Source organism: Rattus norvegicus, chromosome 13 (assembly GCF_036323735.1).
Source record: "Rattus norvegicus strain BN/NHsdMcwi chromosome 13, GRCr8, whole genome shotgun sequence".
In the NCBI taxonomy this organism is placed as follows: Eukaryota; Metazoa; Chordata; class Mammalia; order Rodentia; family Muridae; genus Rattus; species Rattus norvegicus.
In genome coordinates this window covers 106,178,897-106,196,692 of record NC_086031.1, presented here as the reverse complement: position 1 = coordinate 106,196,692, position 17,796 = coordinate 106,178,897, and the positions used below count along the sequence as shown (strand labels likewise).

Below are 17,796 nucleotides of genomic sequence, written 5' to 3'. Positions count from 1 at the left end.
CGGGGACGCGCGGGGTCCCGGCCCTGTCGCCTCTCCGCCCCGCGGCCGGAACCTCCGGAGGGCGGAGTGATCCCGGCCGCCCAGTGAGGAGCGCGCGGCCACGAGGGGCGCTCAGCCGGGTGGCGCGGGGCGGCGGCGGGGGAGGGGGAGGGGAGGGAGGCGGGGCCGGGGCGGGCTGGTGTGGGGCGACTGCGCTACGGCCCGACCGGGGCGGTGATGGCGGCTCCATATTAACACCTCCTCCTCCTCCTCCAACGCGCTCCCGCCCGCCAGCCGTCTCCCCCTTCCCTGACGCCACCTCTCCCCCTCCTCTACCATGCCCGGCATGATGGAGAAAGGGCCCGAGTTACTGGGGAAGAGCCGATCGGCCAACGGCGGCGCCAAGAGCCCGGCGGGCGGCGGCGGCTCCTCGGCCAACGGCGGGCTGCACTTCTCGGAGCCCGAGAGCGGCTGCAGCAGCGACGACGAGCACGGGGGTACCTCGCCGCGCTCCCCGCCCCGCCCGCCCGGCCCCCTCCCCGCGCCCTCCTCCCCTCGGAGCCGAGCCGCGGCCGCCGGAACTCCCGGTGCCGCCGCAGCCCGCGACCCGCGCCTCCCCGCCCCCACCCGGCCACGGCCTCGCCCGCGCTCCCGCGGCTGGAGAGCCTCTGCCTTGCCCTTCCCCGCTCCTCTCCTTATTTATTACCATTTTACCATATATCTTGGCATTGCTTTGCAGATGTTGGGATGAGAGTCGGAGCTGAATACCAAGCTCGGATCCCTGAATTCGATCCAGGTAGATATATTTGCTCACAGGAAAACCCCGTCTCTCTCTCTCTCTTTCTTTTTTTTTTCCCGGGCTTGCTCTGGGGTGGCCGGCGTCGGAATGGGGGGAGTTACGGGGTGCGAGTGTGGGGAGCACCGGGAGAGGCCCGGGCAGGGCAGGGCAGGGCAGGGCAGGGCATCGCGGGCGGGGAGGCTGGCAGGCTCGACTGGGCAGTGACACAGGGCGTAGGGGTAGATGTGTGCATGGCAAGGTGAACATGGTTCCCTCCCGCGGCACTTGCACGCTGCTGGCATCGCACCGAGGTCGCGGGTCCGAGGCCCGGGGCGCGGGGGCTGCAAACCCGAGGGCTGCAGGAGAGGGCGTGCGACCTGTGTGTGCATGAACCTACCCCAGGTCAGATGCCACACCGACCCGCCCTGGGAACCCGGGGCTCGGTCAGGCTCCGCAGGGCCATGCTTGGCAACGGGCTGCTGTCATCCGCCCGGACCAAGGGCGAGCCCTGCGACCCCCGCGCACACGGGATTCTGGTTTTTCTTTCTGTCGAGGCGGTGTGGACCTGGGCGGGGAAACGCCCGTGCCCGACACCGCCCCTCTCCCCCCGCGCGCCGACCCGGCCGGGGGAAGCCAGACCACAGGACAGCGGCAACGGCTGCCAAGGAGACATTTTCTCCAGAACAGCCAGGTTCCAGCGCCCTCCGCCAGCGCAGCTTGCGGGCTCCCTCTCTACTTTTCTCCAAACAGGATCCCCGGCTGTCACGGGATGTGAGGCTGCTCGGGGATTGGGCGAGAGTTCCGCATATGGAGGCGCCCTTGCTGGAGCCTCTGGGCCTGGAGTGCTCGGCTGCTCTAACCCAGCCAGACTCGCCACTGGGTGGGCTCTGCCCTTCCCTGCCTGAACCTCCCTCCCACTTTTCCTGCAGTCAGTTTTTGTCTAGAGAGCCCCATTCTTAACAGCGTTGCCAGAGTCAGACGCCTGGGTTGTAGTTAAGCTATGCAAAGGGCTCACTCGTAATTTCACAAGGAAACAGTCATGTCTGTTTAGTTTATGTATGCTAGGGGGCTTCCATCCTTTTCCCCATTAGGACAATGCAATATATGATATTTATCAAGTAGGTAGTAGCCCCTCTCTGGAGGGAGAAGGGTAACAGTTTAAAGCGTGACTAGGACAGTTTCCTTAAGTACCAGACTGCTCGTCAGATTTGGGGGTTACCTTCAAAGCGACACAGCGTTGGGACATTTTGTTGGAAGACTATTAGCCCGCGCCTTGGTGGGCTTCCAGTAGTATTATTTTTCTTGTTGGCGTAGCTAGCTAGCTAGTAGGTGGGCTCCTTCACATTATAGATATGTTTCGGGGCTTAGTTTGACATCGGAAAGAAGACATGTTCACTTAAGGATGGGCTGAATTTAATTCTCAGCTCTCTTGTTTTCGTCCTCTGAGCCAGTCACTGGCCTTCTCTGAGCTTCAATTTTCCTAGCTGTAAAAAGCTATTGCATGGAATTCTTGCCAGGATTAAATGACTAGGCATATGGTGGTTACTCAGTCAAGATTAGATTTCATAATTGGGAAGAACGATTTGGAGCTCTCATTGCCACTCGGGTTTTTCTTTTCTTTTCTTTTTTCTTTTTTTAATATTGGTGAAGTCATTTCCAGATGGAACTCAGCAGCCGAATTATGTCACGAGCACACCTATCTTTTTGCCCCATTAGGTAGATCTCATTCGACATTTGTCTCCTAGCTATGTGCAGTTGGTTAGGGACTTGTATGTGTTTTAGTGATTAAAGCATTTGTCAATCTTAAATATAATTCCTGCAACAGTTTTAAAGTAGGAAGAATAGTTAATCTGTTTAGGTGGTCTTAGGTGATATTATTGGGATTAACTAACCTAACTGATTACTTTGATCAGTTTCGCTTGTTGCAGCTACATAGGACATTTGTGAGAGATGGTGAAACCTCAATAAGTGTTACTGGTTTTGAGTTAGAAATTCCAGTTTACTTACTCTCGACTGTAATTGGTATTTCCGATTTATTTGCTCTGACTGTTATCAACAGAACAGGGATAGACCTCACATTACTTACATGCACTTACTTCTGTTTAAGAGTACAGTCTGAGGACACAGTTAAAGCGTTTGCCAGTCATAAGAATCATTAAGGTATTTTTCTCAAGGAAACACTGTGCTTCTTGTTCCTGTTGCTGCTACTTGATTCCAAGTGTTTTACTATTTTTCAGGGGTTTTTATTTCGCAATGAGTTGGTATAATTGGACGAAAACTTAAGCATTACTTGGGGAAAGATAATAGAACAGAAGGGAAACTTATTAGCTAATAATAGATATTGAGAAATAATAAGCGCTCCTTCTCTCCTTCATAACCCTTCCCCCCTTTTCTGTTTTGTTTTAGAGACAAGGTCTTTCTACATAACCTTGCCTGTCCTGGTACTCACCCGGTAGCCTAACCTGACCTTGAACTCAGATCCACCTGCCTCTGCCTCCTGTGTGCTAGGGTTAAAGATGTGCACCTCCTACCCACCCCATCCCTAATAAAGCACTATTTGTATAGAAATTATTCACTGTAGTCTTAAGTGTAAGGCACTTGGAAGAAAAATTCCTTAGGCCCTGAGGCTATTCTGAGAATGTAGAAAAGGCAAGAGTTTTTAGAAGAGATGATAATGTTGGTAGTAGAAATTACACACATTAAAAATCACTTGCTGCTGGGTCTCAGAAACCCAGGACAAACGGCTAACCATTAACAAGCTGGTAAAGTGGAGGGTTTTGTTGGAGTTCTCGAAGCTTGGCCTTCAGGGACAGTTCACCTTAGGTTGGCCATGCTGGTATCTTTGCTGTTCACTAACTGGATTTCTGATTGTCATCTTTCAGTTATAAAGCAGTTTGTGGGTTGGGGGCAGTTTACCGTAAATGGTCATGTGAATGTCTTTACTATTTACTAACTGGATTTCTTACTACTATCTTTCACTTGTAAATCAGTTCTGAAGGTTGTCAATTGTAAATCGGTTGTTAAGGAGTCCTTGTGTTTGCTGCCTAACTGTGCCGCACTGATCCCTGAGCAGCTTTGATTTGTGACCATACCCCTTCTAGTTTCTCTGGTACCTTTAGTTACCTGAGATGAACTACCTGACTTCTTCAGACTTGTTTTCTTGTTCATAAAAGGGACATACTGTTAAGAACATCACAAGGCTGAGTGGAAATATATGTGAAGTAGTGATTTGTAGACCCATAAAAGAAGTTTGTAGAGACAGAATTGACATATTCTAAAGCTGACATTTCTTATTTGTTGCCTAGTTAAATAAAGAATGTAATCTTTGGTGTATTAAAATATTAATACTTTGAAATAAAATTATCTTTATTTTAAATTTATCTAAACATTAATGATAGTATCCATTTTATAAAATACATGGATATTATTATTTTTTTTTTGGTCTTTGAAGTCCTTTTTGTGCGCATTCCCCATAAAATCTTTCATGATATATTTGTACACTTAAAAGTGCTTTATTGGGGACTGGGGAGCTAGATCAATGAATAAGAACACTTGCTGTGATGGCAAGGAGACTGAGTCTGAATCACCAACATCTACATAAAACCCAAACATGGCTGCATATGCCTCTAATCCCAGCCTTGGGAGATGGAGAGAGGCAGATCCCAGGAGCTCCCTGGTCAACCAGTCCAGTGAGAAACTCTGTCTCAAGGCAACAAAGGAGAGAGTGAGAGAGGAAGACATGGATGTCCTCTTGGTGTCTTCCTCTGGCCTTCAGAAGGCCACCCGCACCCTGAGACAGACACACAGAAAGCGTTCCACTGACCTCTCTACTTTTCATAGATCCAGCTTAAGACACATTATAGTGAACATAAAGTTCTGAGTATTAAGTCTCTGGCTTGAGTGAGTGAATGCATCGTTGGTTAAAATTGTAGTAGTTGTGGTCTGCTCAACAGAGGAGGGCTCTATCGAGGAGCTTGAAACCCTGGAAATTTTAAATTTTTAGGTAATGTTCTCTGTAAGATAAGAAACTTGTTTGTTTAACATGAGAGGGCATTGGCTATTGATAATGGCTAGAATGTCTGTGTTGCTGTCCCCTTCCTCAGGGACACAGATTCTCTAGGCAGGGCTGAGTGGAGCTGTGTGAAAGATCACGGCACTACTCAAACTGGTGTGCAGTGTAGACTTACACATCCTTTATTTCTGACCACTTAGTATTTTCCAATTGATCGTAGGAGGTAAAACCTCAGATCCTGGGGAAACTACAGATGGGTTTTCAGGCAGATTATATTGAGAAAGAAAACTTCTGAATTTCTTAAAACTTACAAGGCTGGAGAGAAGCTCAGTAAACAAAGCACTAACCCTGGAAAAGTCAGGTATCACAGTGGTGCATGCCAATTTTTGGAAGGTGAAAACAATTTGTCATTGGTCACCCAGCCTGGTTGAAGCAGTGAGTTCTAGGTTTGGTGAGGGATCCTGTCTTTTAAAAGGGCAGGTGGGGAGGGGTAATAGTCAGGTGGGTGGTGCATGCCTTTGATACCAGCAGAGGCAGGCCATTTCTTTCTTTCTTCCTTCCTCTCTTTCTTTCTTTCTTTCTTTCTTTCTTTCTTTCTTTCTTTCTTTCTTTCTTTTTTTAAAGCAGGCCATTTCTTGTTAGTTTGAGGCCAACTTGATCTACATAGTGTGATAGTTCCAGGACACCCAGGGCTACACGACAGACTGTGTCTCAAAAAATAAATAAAATAAAACTACTGGGGTGGGACAAGTAGAATACGCCCTATGTTGATCCGTGAGCACCACATGATTTGTGTATGCACATACAGGCACACGCATGTGCACACATGGCATATACCACACAATGTATTCATGCTTCTATGTCACAAGGAAGGCCTTTACCCCCTATTCGAAGATAGTATACCAATAATATAATATAGGACCTAGTTTATACATAGTTTTTAAGTGGTTAGAGGCATCATAGTCTCAGGATCAAAGTCATGGTTTTTAATGTCTCAAAGGGAGTCTTTGAAAGTTACAGATTGCTGGTTTTGTTCTTTGCCCTTGAATTCTACCTTACTCCTCCCATCTCGCATCTTAGTGATTGATTACCAAGTTATCAAATTCATTCTTAAAAAGCACTGAATAGTCATACCATCTCTGTTATTATAGATGAGGGAAACTGAGGCACAAGAGGATCTCTTCAAAGAGGCGCACTTGCTGCAACTGGGAGTCTGAAACTATGCCCTTACGCAGTACCTTAAAGCAACCGTTTCCTGTAAACATTTACTTCTTGAGCCTAGTTGATGTATCACTGAAAAGGCTGGGGTCCATAATTAGGAGAAGAACGTTGTGAAATGCCTAGTTGAGCATTCTCCGTTTTAAGGCCACTTACATGAATATCTTTGTCATCCCATATTAGAGAAGCAGTTAGTGTCCTAAACTCTGACACTGGTTTCTGTCATATTAGATCCTTAATTACAATATTGAAAATCTGGGGGAGAACCATATCTGGTATTTTAAATGGAGAAATTACCAATGCCTACTTAAGAGGAGGTGTGCAGTGAGACACAGCAGACTTCCTGTGATTCAAGAATGAGGTCCATGGGCTGAAGGGATGGCTCAGTGGAGACAGGAGGTTGCCACCATGCATGAATTCTATCCCTGAGACTCATACATATATACAACATATACTAACATGAAAAAAAATGTTCTTAAAGAACAGGGAGCAAGAAAGAACATTTCTTTGTCTTGGAGTACTATTATATCATAAGACTGAATAGAAGCTTTTATTTGATGTGTCATGGTCTATTAAGGAAATTTTTAATAATCTTACTGTCATAATTCACTGTGTAAAAGAATCTATTCCTTGATAAATAATTGAAGTTAAGATATTCACTTGAAACATTTGGTTTTCTAAGGTAAAGGCTTCTGACCAGCTTAGACAGGATTCATTTCACTTCCATTGAATAACTTGACTTTTGCATTTATAAGGTTGTTTTGGTTTTGGCCTTGTTTTTTTACCTGCCAGGCCCATGGCTAAAAATTAAATGTTTTGATATTGAGAATGTTTTGGTTTTTTTGGTTTGTTTGGGGTTTTGTTTACTTACTTGCTTGGTTGAAAGATTTTCACTACACTCTTACTGCATAAGCCTGCTTCAAACTCTTGCTCTTTCTGCCACACCCTGTGCTCCTGAGTGTATCACATACCCTGCTGATACTGAAGTGGAATAGTTCTAGCACAGGTTTCCTTTATAACCCAGGCCGGCCTTGAACTCCCAATCCTCCTGCCTCTGCCTTCCAAACAATGGGACTACAAATAGACACCAATTTTTGTAGAACATCTCAATGTTTATTTCTGTTGGCCATACCTTTTAATAAGCTCCTGACTCAGATTTTTTTGGTAAAGATTTAAGTTTCCTCTTGTCACTTTTTTCTTAAAGACACAACACCATACAAATGTTTTGCTTTTAAACATATTTTTGCAGTCATGGTTTTCCTAATGCTTAAGATAACCTTCTATTCACCATTCTTAATTTTTCAGATCATAAAATAAGAATTTAAAATAATTTCAGCTTCATACGTTATTAGTATGATTCTTTCAACTAGAAATACATACCAAACATTTAATAGTAATATTTGATACTTCTCCAAAAGTTAAGTATGAGTAATATTAAATTATTGACTCATAAGTAACTTCTCTGTGTGGAAGTTATAGAAAGGAATGCTCTCTACTCCAAATACCTTATAATAATCACAGAATTTAACCACAGAATTCTACTAATATTTTATGTGACTAATTTGAAATTCTGACTGCTAGTGGTAAGTAACATCTACCTCTTGAAAATCAGCTGTTTTAAATGTTTTAACATGGCAGGAATGCCTACTGTGTTGCTAGTTTTAACTAACTTGTAGCTAAGGATTGGGTGGAAGCCAGAAAAGTCCCCTATGTAACAATGTGTCTACAGGCACAGTCGCCCTGGTCTTGCTGTTGCTTTCCTCCATCCAGGCCATTTCAGCTTCTATCAGTGAAGCTTGATGCTATGGACGTATAACATGGGAAATTCACAGGAAAGGACAGTGTTCTTCCAGACTTAACCAGATCAGATGAACAAGAAATTGTGTTAACTTTTATGCCTTTGGAAGGAAAGCTGGCAGCCTTAGGAATGAGATAAAAATACAAGCCACAAAGGGAGACGCTAGCAGTTGTGACCCGTGAGCACACAGGGCAAAGCAAAGGTGACATAGGTGTTCTATAGGGTCCGTTTTGAACGATGATCCCTAAGCAGCACCCAGGTGGCAGGAGTGTGTGCTTCAGGAAGTCTTTCTAGTGGTAACAGAGCATTTGCTATAATGTTTCCTTCATTTTGCATAAGTTGTGAGATCTGTTTTCCTGTGTGTTCTTTGCAGGTATTGCACTAAAATAAATGGAATTTTGCTTGTGTTTAGTTGGAATATAAGTAAAAGGCTATCCTATTCAAAATAATTAATTTTTCCTCAGGTGCTACCAAGTACACAGATAAAGACAATGGAGGCATGCTTGTGTGGTCTCCTTATCACAGTATCCCAGATGCCAAATGTAAGTTCTCTTTCTGAGATCGAATGTTAACACCAGTAGGGAATCAGCCTGTTCAAAATGTAATTTACATCTGTCTTTTAGTCTTTTAGGTTCGCTTAAGAACTGAATTACCTTTGTTTGCTTTTTTTTAATGGAAACCTTCGCTGTATTAGAATGTTTTTCCTTTGGAAAGATAGTGAATTTGACCATTTCAGTTTGTGTCAGGCCCATGAAGAATGCAAAAACCTAGGACCTGCTGGCTTTGGTGCTTAAATCCTCAAGCAGGGGAGGGAATTACTATGTAGACATCTGCACAGGCTTTTCCTCAGTCTATGGAGCAGTAAGAGAAATGCCGCCAGACTCCAGAGAGCCCACTCTCATTCCCATTTTAAAGAGGAAAGGTGAGAGAACTGAATTACCTCAGCAGCCGTCAGGCCATCTGGTGCTCTCCATTTCTGGACGGAGACCTTCTGGATCCTTGACCAATCACTTCTTGAATCATGGTGTGGCATTAGACTTCAGTGTGATGTAGCGGACCCGACTCCTTTGCGGCACATCAGATATAGGAAACATACAGGTAACAACACTAAGACCCCCACCCCTCCATTCAGCGATCAGATTTATTAAGTAACAGCAGCAGCTACACTGAACAGTCATTCTAGCGAACATAAAATAAGGTTTTCTTTAATAGTATTTCCTAGCATCCTATGAACTTATGTCTTGCTATGGTTTATTTAGCCTCGAGAAAAATAGCCATGTCCTATCCATCCTGTGCACAGAGCCTGACCATGCCAATCGATGCAACTAGAGCTAAAAACTGGAAAGTCACATGTGTCTGCAGACCTAGTAATCTTCCCAACTTAAAAGCTTTAATGCACTAGGTGAAGCTTTCATCCTCTGATAAACTAGGGATCTTGTGCCCTGGAGGCATTCAATAAGAAATATGTACCTGGAACCTGAAAGAGATTTGGCTTTCCCAAGCTTGCTCATTATTATATACAGAGGCTTTCGATCATAAGACACACGCATCATGGCATCAGAGAATTTTGATGTTTAATACAATGGTGTGTTTTTTAACAAAGTGAAAAACAAAATGCAGAAAGGTATCATGCCCCTTAGGGTGGTGTCCATGTGGGCTGTCCACCATTAGGGTGGTGTCCATGTGGGCTGTCCACCATTAGGGTGGTGTCCATGTGGGCTGTCCACCATTAGGGTGGTGTCCATGTGGGCTGTCCACCATTAGGGTGGTATCCATGGGGCTGTCCAAAGCAGGTCTGAGGCAGTGATCAACCCTGGTTATATTGTGTTAGAGTCTCTTAGGAATTTTTCTCTTCCAAGTATTGGGGTCTAATCTGACCCACGTCTTAGAGACAATGCCTTTACATCTTCTTAAAGCTTCTGTCGTGGTTCTAATGCCAGAGCTGAGACCACTTCTGTGCAATTGGGATTTCTTAACTTGCTATCTAAAGGTCTGTACTGTATGTTTGTTATATTTAACTGGCATCTTTCTAGGACTGTAGTGTATGTAAGTAGATTCTCAGTAAATGTAATACTTGGATTTTCTGTGCTCCTGAGCATTTTCTATATGTTAACTCACTTGACCATTAGAGACCGATGTTTTATCATGAATTTAGAGCAGAAAACTAAGGTACAAAAGTTTAAATTACTCCACCAAAGTTAAAAGTGTGAGTAATGAACAGAAAAACAAGTCCATGTAGATAGTAGCTATTCCGGGGTCAGCATTCTTAAGATTTCTGCTTCTCAGAAATACGTTTAAAGAAATAACTACATACACATATGTGTAATGAATAGTTTTAAAAGGATAAAGGGGTGACTATGGACAGCATGTTAAAGCGAATCCTAAGGGTAACAGACTACTTGGTAATGAGGCCTTGAAATAGCCGGCACATCATTATTAAAGCTGCTTATCTGAATTACTCTGACGGTTTAGTTACTTGTGATAAGTGAAAACAGAATGCCTAAGCTCTTAAAGCAAGCAGAAGAGCTGAGAGACCGTGGACGCACGCTCAGTGTGCCATTCTTCCATGTAGCCTGCAGAATTTGTAAGTGTGAGAAGGGCTTGTTACACAGACAAGTATCTCAAGTAAAGACCATAATGGATAGTCAAGGATTATCTCATAATTTTACAGTGTAATTGGGTCCCAGTGTCTACTTCCACATGGGTGATTGTCAACACACAAAAGTAATTATAGCAGTGTTACTTAGTTTACCAATAATTATTCTCATATGTGATCATAGGGTTATCAGGTTAAATGAAATTTTAAACTGGGTGAGGAGCCACTGATGCTGTTTATAAATCTCCTTTATTAACTGTTCATGGATGATAGCTTTGGCTATTTTTTTACTCATAATAGTAAATTACTACTAATTTACTATTAGTAATAATAGTAATAGTGATTAGTAAATTAGTAATGGTATTAGTAATAGTAATTACTAACAACAGTATTATTGGTAATAAATAATAGTAAATTACCATATTAAAAAAAGAGAACGAAAGCCTAGAACTGAGAAAGCTGAAGTTTCCGAAAGTAATGACATGACGTTGTTCCGTTACAGTGGATGAGTATGTCGCCATTGCAAAGGAGAAACACGGCTACAATGTTGAACAGGTACGTAGAAAAGTGTGTATGTGTGTGTGTGTGTGTACTGTAGCGTGTATCTATGTGGTGTGTGCATGTGTGTGTGTACTGTAGCGTGTATCTATGTGGTGTGTGCATGTGTGTGTGTGTGTGTGTGTGCTGTAGTGTGTATCTATGTGATGTCTGCATGAGTGTGTGTGTACTGTAGCATGTATCTATGTGATGTCTGCATGTGTGTGTGTACTGTAGCGTGTATCTATGTGGTGTGTGCATGTGTGTGTGTGTGTGTGCTGTAGCATGTATCTATGTGGTGTATGTGTGTGTGTCTGTCTGTCTGTGTGTACTGTAGTGTGTATCTATGTGATGTTTGTTTGTGTGTGAGTGTGTGTGTGTATGTGTACTGTAGCGTGTATCTATGTGGTATGTGTATGTACTGTAGCATGTATCTATGTGATATCTGTGTGTGTGTACTGTAGCATGTATCTATGTGATGTTTGTTTGTGTGTGAGTGTGTGTGTGTATGTGTACTGTAGCGTGTATCTATGTGGTATGTGTATGTACTGTAGCATGTATCTATGTGATACCTGTGTGTGTATGTGTACTGTAGCATGTATCTATGTGATGTTTGTGTGTGTGTGTGTGTGTGTGTGTGTGTGTGTACTGTAGCATGTACCTATGTGAAGGTCAGAGATTGGTGTCAATCTGTCTTTCTTCACCCATACCCAACAAAGTGGGGGGAAAAGAAGACCAGATCTCATGATGCTGCTCAAGCCACCATAACTCTGCCTCAGCCATCCCGGTAACTGGGACTGTGGGTATGTGGCACTACTTCCTGTTTTAAAGCAGAGAGCCATAAATCTAAGTATCCCACCCTGGATCAGAACTACAGCAGAACCGGCGGGCTTGTTTGTAGAGAAAGAAGATTAAATCTGTGCAAATGAGTCCCTGAGAACCAGCTTCACAGAGTAAACTAAAAGTAAACTTTTTTAAATTGACATGCTGACTATAGAGCTAAACAACCATTTGGGGGAATTTTTAACCTTTTGGTGAGCCATTTTACAGTTTTAGTCTTTGTTTGGTTGTTGGGGAAAATTTTTGTCTTGCTGTATAAACCCAACTGCCCTAGAATTCAAGGTGATCCCCCTGCCTCTGTCTTCCCAGTGCTAGGATTAAAGGTCTGCACCACCACACTTGGCATGCCTTCCTTGTTAATCTTCGAGGAAGTTAATCTTTTAAAATATGAGTTTATATTAGCTCATTAGCATGTGTATGCACAGAATTTATTTTTAAGCTCACCATTAAAAATTCTCTTTTTATATACATTAAGTAATAGTTAATACCTATTAACTAGAAATGACTTGCCAATCAAGTCATTTATTTAATTAGGTGACTTCTAATAATTATATGTAAGTATACATTATGGTGACAGCAAAGTAAATGTACAAATGTTTTATTAAATATGTGATAAAATAATTTAATCGAGCCAATTGTAGTGAATGTGCCTTTAAATTATGTCATAGGCTAAATAATTCCAAAAGGTCAAAGCTTGATATTTCTCTTCTAAGTCCAACCAATTATGTCTGATTCTTGTGTTGTAATTGATAATTTCATTCAGCTACAGCAGTCACTTGAGAGCTTTTAGATTGTTCTCCCCACTACTGATACACTGATAAAATTCAAGTAGGATCTGGTCGTGAGCCTACAAACTTGACACTCCATGTCACTTCTTCTTACTTCTGCCACAAATGCAGTGTGTGTGTGTGTGTGTGTGTGTGTGTGTGTGTGTGTGTGTGTGTGTGCTTATTCAGAGGCCCCTGACTTAAAATAAATAAATAGGTTGTTACCCCGTTTAAAGGCCCCACACTGAGTTTATAGTAAGTGGAAGTCACAGGCTAACGTTTTCAATTTGATTTGTGTTTAACTCTAAGTGTGGTAGAAGTCAGTCCAATAAAACCAAAGGCGGTGATTTCTCTTCAAAGGCACTTGGCATGTTGTTCTGGCACAAGCACAACATTGAGAAGTCCCTTGCGGACCTCCCTAATTTCACGCCCTTTCCGGATGAGTGGACAGTGGAAGACAAAGTCCTGTTTGAACAAGCCTTTAGTTTCCATGGGAAGAGCTTCCACAGGATCCAGCAAATGGTACGGTGGTTGTGGCCTCACGCAGATTATCATGGTGTTAATTATGACACTACTGATTGCTAACTGCTCGTTAAATGTAAAGCGTCTCTCACTTGATTTAATGTTAGAAGTGCTCAACACAGGTGCGTTTGCATACAGTGCTCCCTGCGGTTGTCCACACATGACGTGTACGCCATTTCATTAATTAGATCTGGTGTTAGATGTGTGCGTAATAGTTATTAAATTAATTTGGTGGGTTTTTTTAAAGGGGGAATAATAATATAACTTTATTTAGGGATTTTTGTAATGTTTTGGTTTCTCATTTTAGGACTTCCTTCCATTTTGTATATGAAAGTCCTTTTTTTTTAATTTAAGTTTTTGAGAGAATACATGAGTACTATATCTATGTCATTGCTACCCTCCCCCACAGCTCCTCCCATGTTCCCTACCTCCCTTTCGAGCTCACAACCACTTTAATTATTGTTGTTACATATGTGCTTACACATGCACACACACATACTCATGCACATACACACACATGCACACACACTTGTGTACACACACACTTATGCACACACACACTCATGCTCATGCACACACACATACACACTCATACATACATACACTCATGCTCATGCATACACACTCGCACATATGCACACACGCACATGCACACACACATACACACTCATACATACATACACTCATGCTCATGCATACACACTCGCACATATGCACACATGCACATGCACACACACACTCATGCTCATGCACACACACATACACACTCATACATATATACACTCATGCTCATGCACACACACTCGAACATATGCACACACGCACATGCACACACACACTCATGCTCATGCACACACACATACACACTCATGCACACACACATACACACTCATACATACATACACTCATGCTCATGTGTACACACTCGCACATATGCACACACGCACATGCACACACACACTCATGCTCATGCACACACACATACACACTCATGCACACACACATACACACTCATACATACATACACTCATGCTCATGTGTACACACTCGCACATATGCACACACGCACATGCACACACACACTCATGCTCATGCACACACACATACACACTCATGCACACACACATACACACTCATACATACATACGCTCATGCTCATGCATACACACTCGCACATATGCACACACGCACATGCACACGCACACGCACACGCACACGCACACGCACACGAACACCCACATCTACATACAACCTTCTGAGACCATGCAGTGTTGCTCATATGTGTATGTGTCCAGGGCTGGTTACTTAGAATTAGACAGACTAGTTAAAAAGCAGCACCCAGACAATACTGAAGTAACACAGAAATTTTGAAGTTGACTTTGGTATGAAGACTGGCAACATGAGAGCCCATCTTAAATCCATGCTGTCCAGTGTTTTCCAGGTGCTGGAGAGAGTTGTTGGTGCTGGTTTGGGCTTTTGTTTTTCAAGGGAAAATGTCTATATTGCTATTTTCTACATTGCAAGTTCCTAAACACTTTTGGTATTGCATTAAAGTAATGTACGTCAAGCAGTTGGTACTCCCGTACGCTTTAAGCAGACAGTGTTTCTGTATCCAGGTGACTTCCGTAATTGGAGGGAACATTTTGGTTGGTAGTTCACAACCTTACTTGCCAGTGTGACACACCAATACATGTAATCGATCGTTGGCCACTGTAAGACTGTTCAGTCGTTAAGATCTGTCTGCCTGGTTTACTAAGCTCTAGATGTAGAACTAAAGTGATTTAAAAAGTTCACCGTCGGGGTTGGGGATTTAGCTCAGTGGTAGAGCGCTTGCCTAGGAAGCACAAGGCCCTGGGTTCGGTCCCCAGCTCCGAAGAAAAAAAGAACCAAAAAAAAAAAGTTCACCATCCAGTACTGAGCAGCCCTTTGCTGCCTGAAAGAGGCCAGACTTGGAGCACCACACGGTGTGAGTCTCTGGTGTGAAGTTTATATTGATTTCTTAGACACCAAAGGCTCTAAACTAGGCCAGGAGAATTGAGTTCCTCTCAGGAAACAAGTGCTGACTGCTAGCAGAGCCATGCTTGGGCCTTGGGGGACATTCTCATTATGACATCGTCCCTCTGCCCCAGAACCAACAGTCACATGGGTTCAGCAGTGTCAGTGGTGTTGGTATAATGGAGTTCTGTGACTGTCCATACTTTTTAGTTGTTGGTGGTGGTAAATGTTCCACAATATAGCTTTCACTTATGTCTTGATTATCAAAATATTGTCCAGTCACTTGGTGATCAGAGTTGATGAACTAAACTTTTCAACAGTAACAGGTTTTTGTTTTTGTTTTTTTAAAAAAAAGCTTCCAGATAAGACAATTGCAAGTCTTGTAAAGTATTACTATTCTTGGAAAAAAACTCGCTCAAGGACAAGTTTGATGGACCGGCAGGCTCGTAAACTAGCCAACAGACACAATCAAGGTGACAGGTAGGTTGCACACTTGGCCTCTACTGTACTGTTGGGGGCTTTTCACCAGGCCGTATAGTTTTCATAAGACAGAAGGCCGCTGCAGCACTGCGTCTGCTGTGGAGAACTCAGAGTGTTCCGAGGGGCGGTGCGCCCCGAGCTGAGGCTTTCTTTCTCTCAGTGTTCCTTATTCAGTGTGGCTTAAAGACAAACCAAGACGTGACTCCGTGCTCTACCACCAATACTGAAGGGCCTGGGTTCCATCCCTGTCCTCCACGCTCAGATATATTAAACAGTATATTCTGTGAAGGTGGCCTTTCTGCATTTCCTGAAGTAAGATTCCTGAGCAGCCTAAGTGCCCACTACCGTAACGTGCTTTGTCTGTCTTTGCGCCAAGCACAGAGCTGAAGTCACCAACATTACAACATACAGATAGCCAGTGACCCCCACCACGTGGTACTTCTAGATTTTTTTCCCCCTAAATCTCTTACTTCTTAGCTAGAGATCTTTATTAAGCGATCCTGTAAGCCCCAAAGGACAGGCGTTTCTTAGAACTTTAGAGATCCCCATAACAACTGTTCTGCCGAGTGGCAGCTCTTAGGAATATGTGGTAAAGCTACATGTTCAGAAAACACCGATCTTGTTTCTTTCAGTGATGATGATGTGGAAGAACCTCACCCCATGGATGGGAACGACAGCGACTATGACCCAAAGAAAGAAGCCAAGAGAGAGGTGACTGAGGAGCCTCTGTGCCTGTTACGCTGCCACTCAGAGAACAGCTTAACACTTTACACTGGGGGTGGTGTCAAGGCCCAGAGCCGGGTGGTGGTGAACACTTTAGTCCCAGCACTTGAGCTGCAGAGGCAGGTAGATCTCTGGGGGTTTGGGTCCAGCCTGGTCTACTTAGAGAGTTCCAGGCCAGCCAGGACTACACAATGAGACAGATGGCGTGGTAGTTAAGAGCACTCGCTGCTCTCTCCGAGGACTGGAGCGAGGACTGAGTTCACAGCGCTGAGGTCTATCTATAACTAACTGCCTGTAACTCAGCATCAGGAGGTCTGACACCTCAGCCTTAGTGGACACCTGCACTCCGTGCACACACACACACACACACACACACACACACACACACACACACACGTCATTATCTGGAGAAAAGGCACCTCTTCCACAATATTAGTCTTTAATCCATTTTTTAAAAAAATTAAACTCACCTTTACATGGTAAGATTTTAGGCTTTCTAGGTTTGTTTCCCAATTTTTCCCAGAAATGTTTTCCCCATGTTATAGCAAAGTAGAAAGGAGAAGGTAGAGGTGGGTGTGTGGAGAGCAGTGAGCACGGGGCTGAGGCTGGCTCAGTGAGAGGCGAAGAACTCCTCCCCTACCCCCACCCCCAGCAGAGTGCTCAGCTGCCTCTGCATGCTGTCCGTAGGACACTCACAGGCATTAAGAAAAGGCTAAACTGACACACACACACTGTTCACAAGGTAAGGAAGTCCGCATTTCTAAAGCGTTTGAGTGCAGTCAGACCTTGTCGGTCAGACATTGGTGGATGAAGTGAGGCAGCTTGCAGCCCTAAGAGCAGCACTGGAGGTGGCTGGCCAGGCTCTGTTTCAACCTAGGTTGTGAAGTGTGTGATCCCCGCAGCAACTGTCACTGCCCAGAAAGCTGTCCCTTCTGGTCCTTACCATCCTTTGAAGTCTCTCCATTTACAACATTTTAAAATCCTACATTACTTCAACTTGGCGTTTTCTAACTCTCCTAATTTTTAGATTTTTAATATTTTCCCACCGCCAGCAACAGCCAGATGCCTTAATTTCTTCATCTGCCTCACTTATGTATGTGTGGCTAGGTGTGAATATGTGTGAATATGTGTATGTGTGTTTAGGTGTGAATATGTGTATGTGTGGCTAGGTGTGAATATGTGTGAATATGTGTATGTGTGGCTAGGTGTGAATATGTGTGAATATGTGTATGTGTGGCTAGGTGTGAATATATGTGAATATGTGTATGTGTGGCTAGGTGTGAATATGTGTGAATATGTGTATGTGTGGCTAGGTGTAAATATGTGTGAATATGTGTATGTATGGCTAGGTGTGAATATGTGTATGTGTGACTAGGTGTGAATATGTGTATTATGAATGCAGATGCCCATGGAGGCCAAAAAAACAGGGCACAGGGTCTCCTGAAGCTGGAGTTACAGGCAGCGTTGGTGCCTGGGGCGGAACTCAGGCCCTCTGCAAGAACAGTATGTGCTGCCAACCACTGAGCCTTCTCTTCAACCCCACAACTCACT

The 17,796-nt window shown here is 43.7% G+C and overlaps 1 protein-coding gene across 7 annotated transcripts in view; it reads left to right on the top strand.

Moving 5' to 3' along the window:
* The first annotated feature begins 150 nt into the window (after nt 1-150).
* The window catches only part of Rcor3 (REST corepressor 3), a 40,377-nt gene continuing 22,731 nt past the window's right edge, over nt 151-17,796 (top strand). For 5 of the 7 annotated variants that reach the window (XR_005492289.2, XR_005492288.2, XM_039091094.2 and 2 more), the window contains exons 1-7: nt 151-476; nt 719-775; nt 8,250-8,327; nt 10,884-10,936; nt 12,886-13,047; nt 15,398-15,522; nt 16,155-16,233. Coding sequence is in view for 5 of the 7 variants with exons in the window: in XM_039091094.2 (XP_038947022.1) it covers nt 317-476; nt 719-775; nt 8,250-8,327; nt 10,884-10,936; nt 12,886-13,047; nt 15,398-15,522; nt 16,155-16,233 (714 nt within the window). In the remaining 2 variants the exon portion in view is untranslated. Of the gene's footprint in view, nt 477-717; nt 776-8,249; nt 8,328-8,700; nt 8,884-10,883; nt 10,937-12,885; nt 13,048-15,397; nt 15,523-16,154; nt 16,234-17,796 lie in introns of those variants that run through there. The other 2 variants (NM_001134985.1, XM_039091096.2) reach the window with 2 other exon arrangements.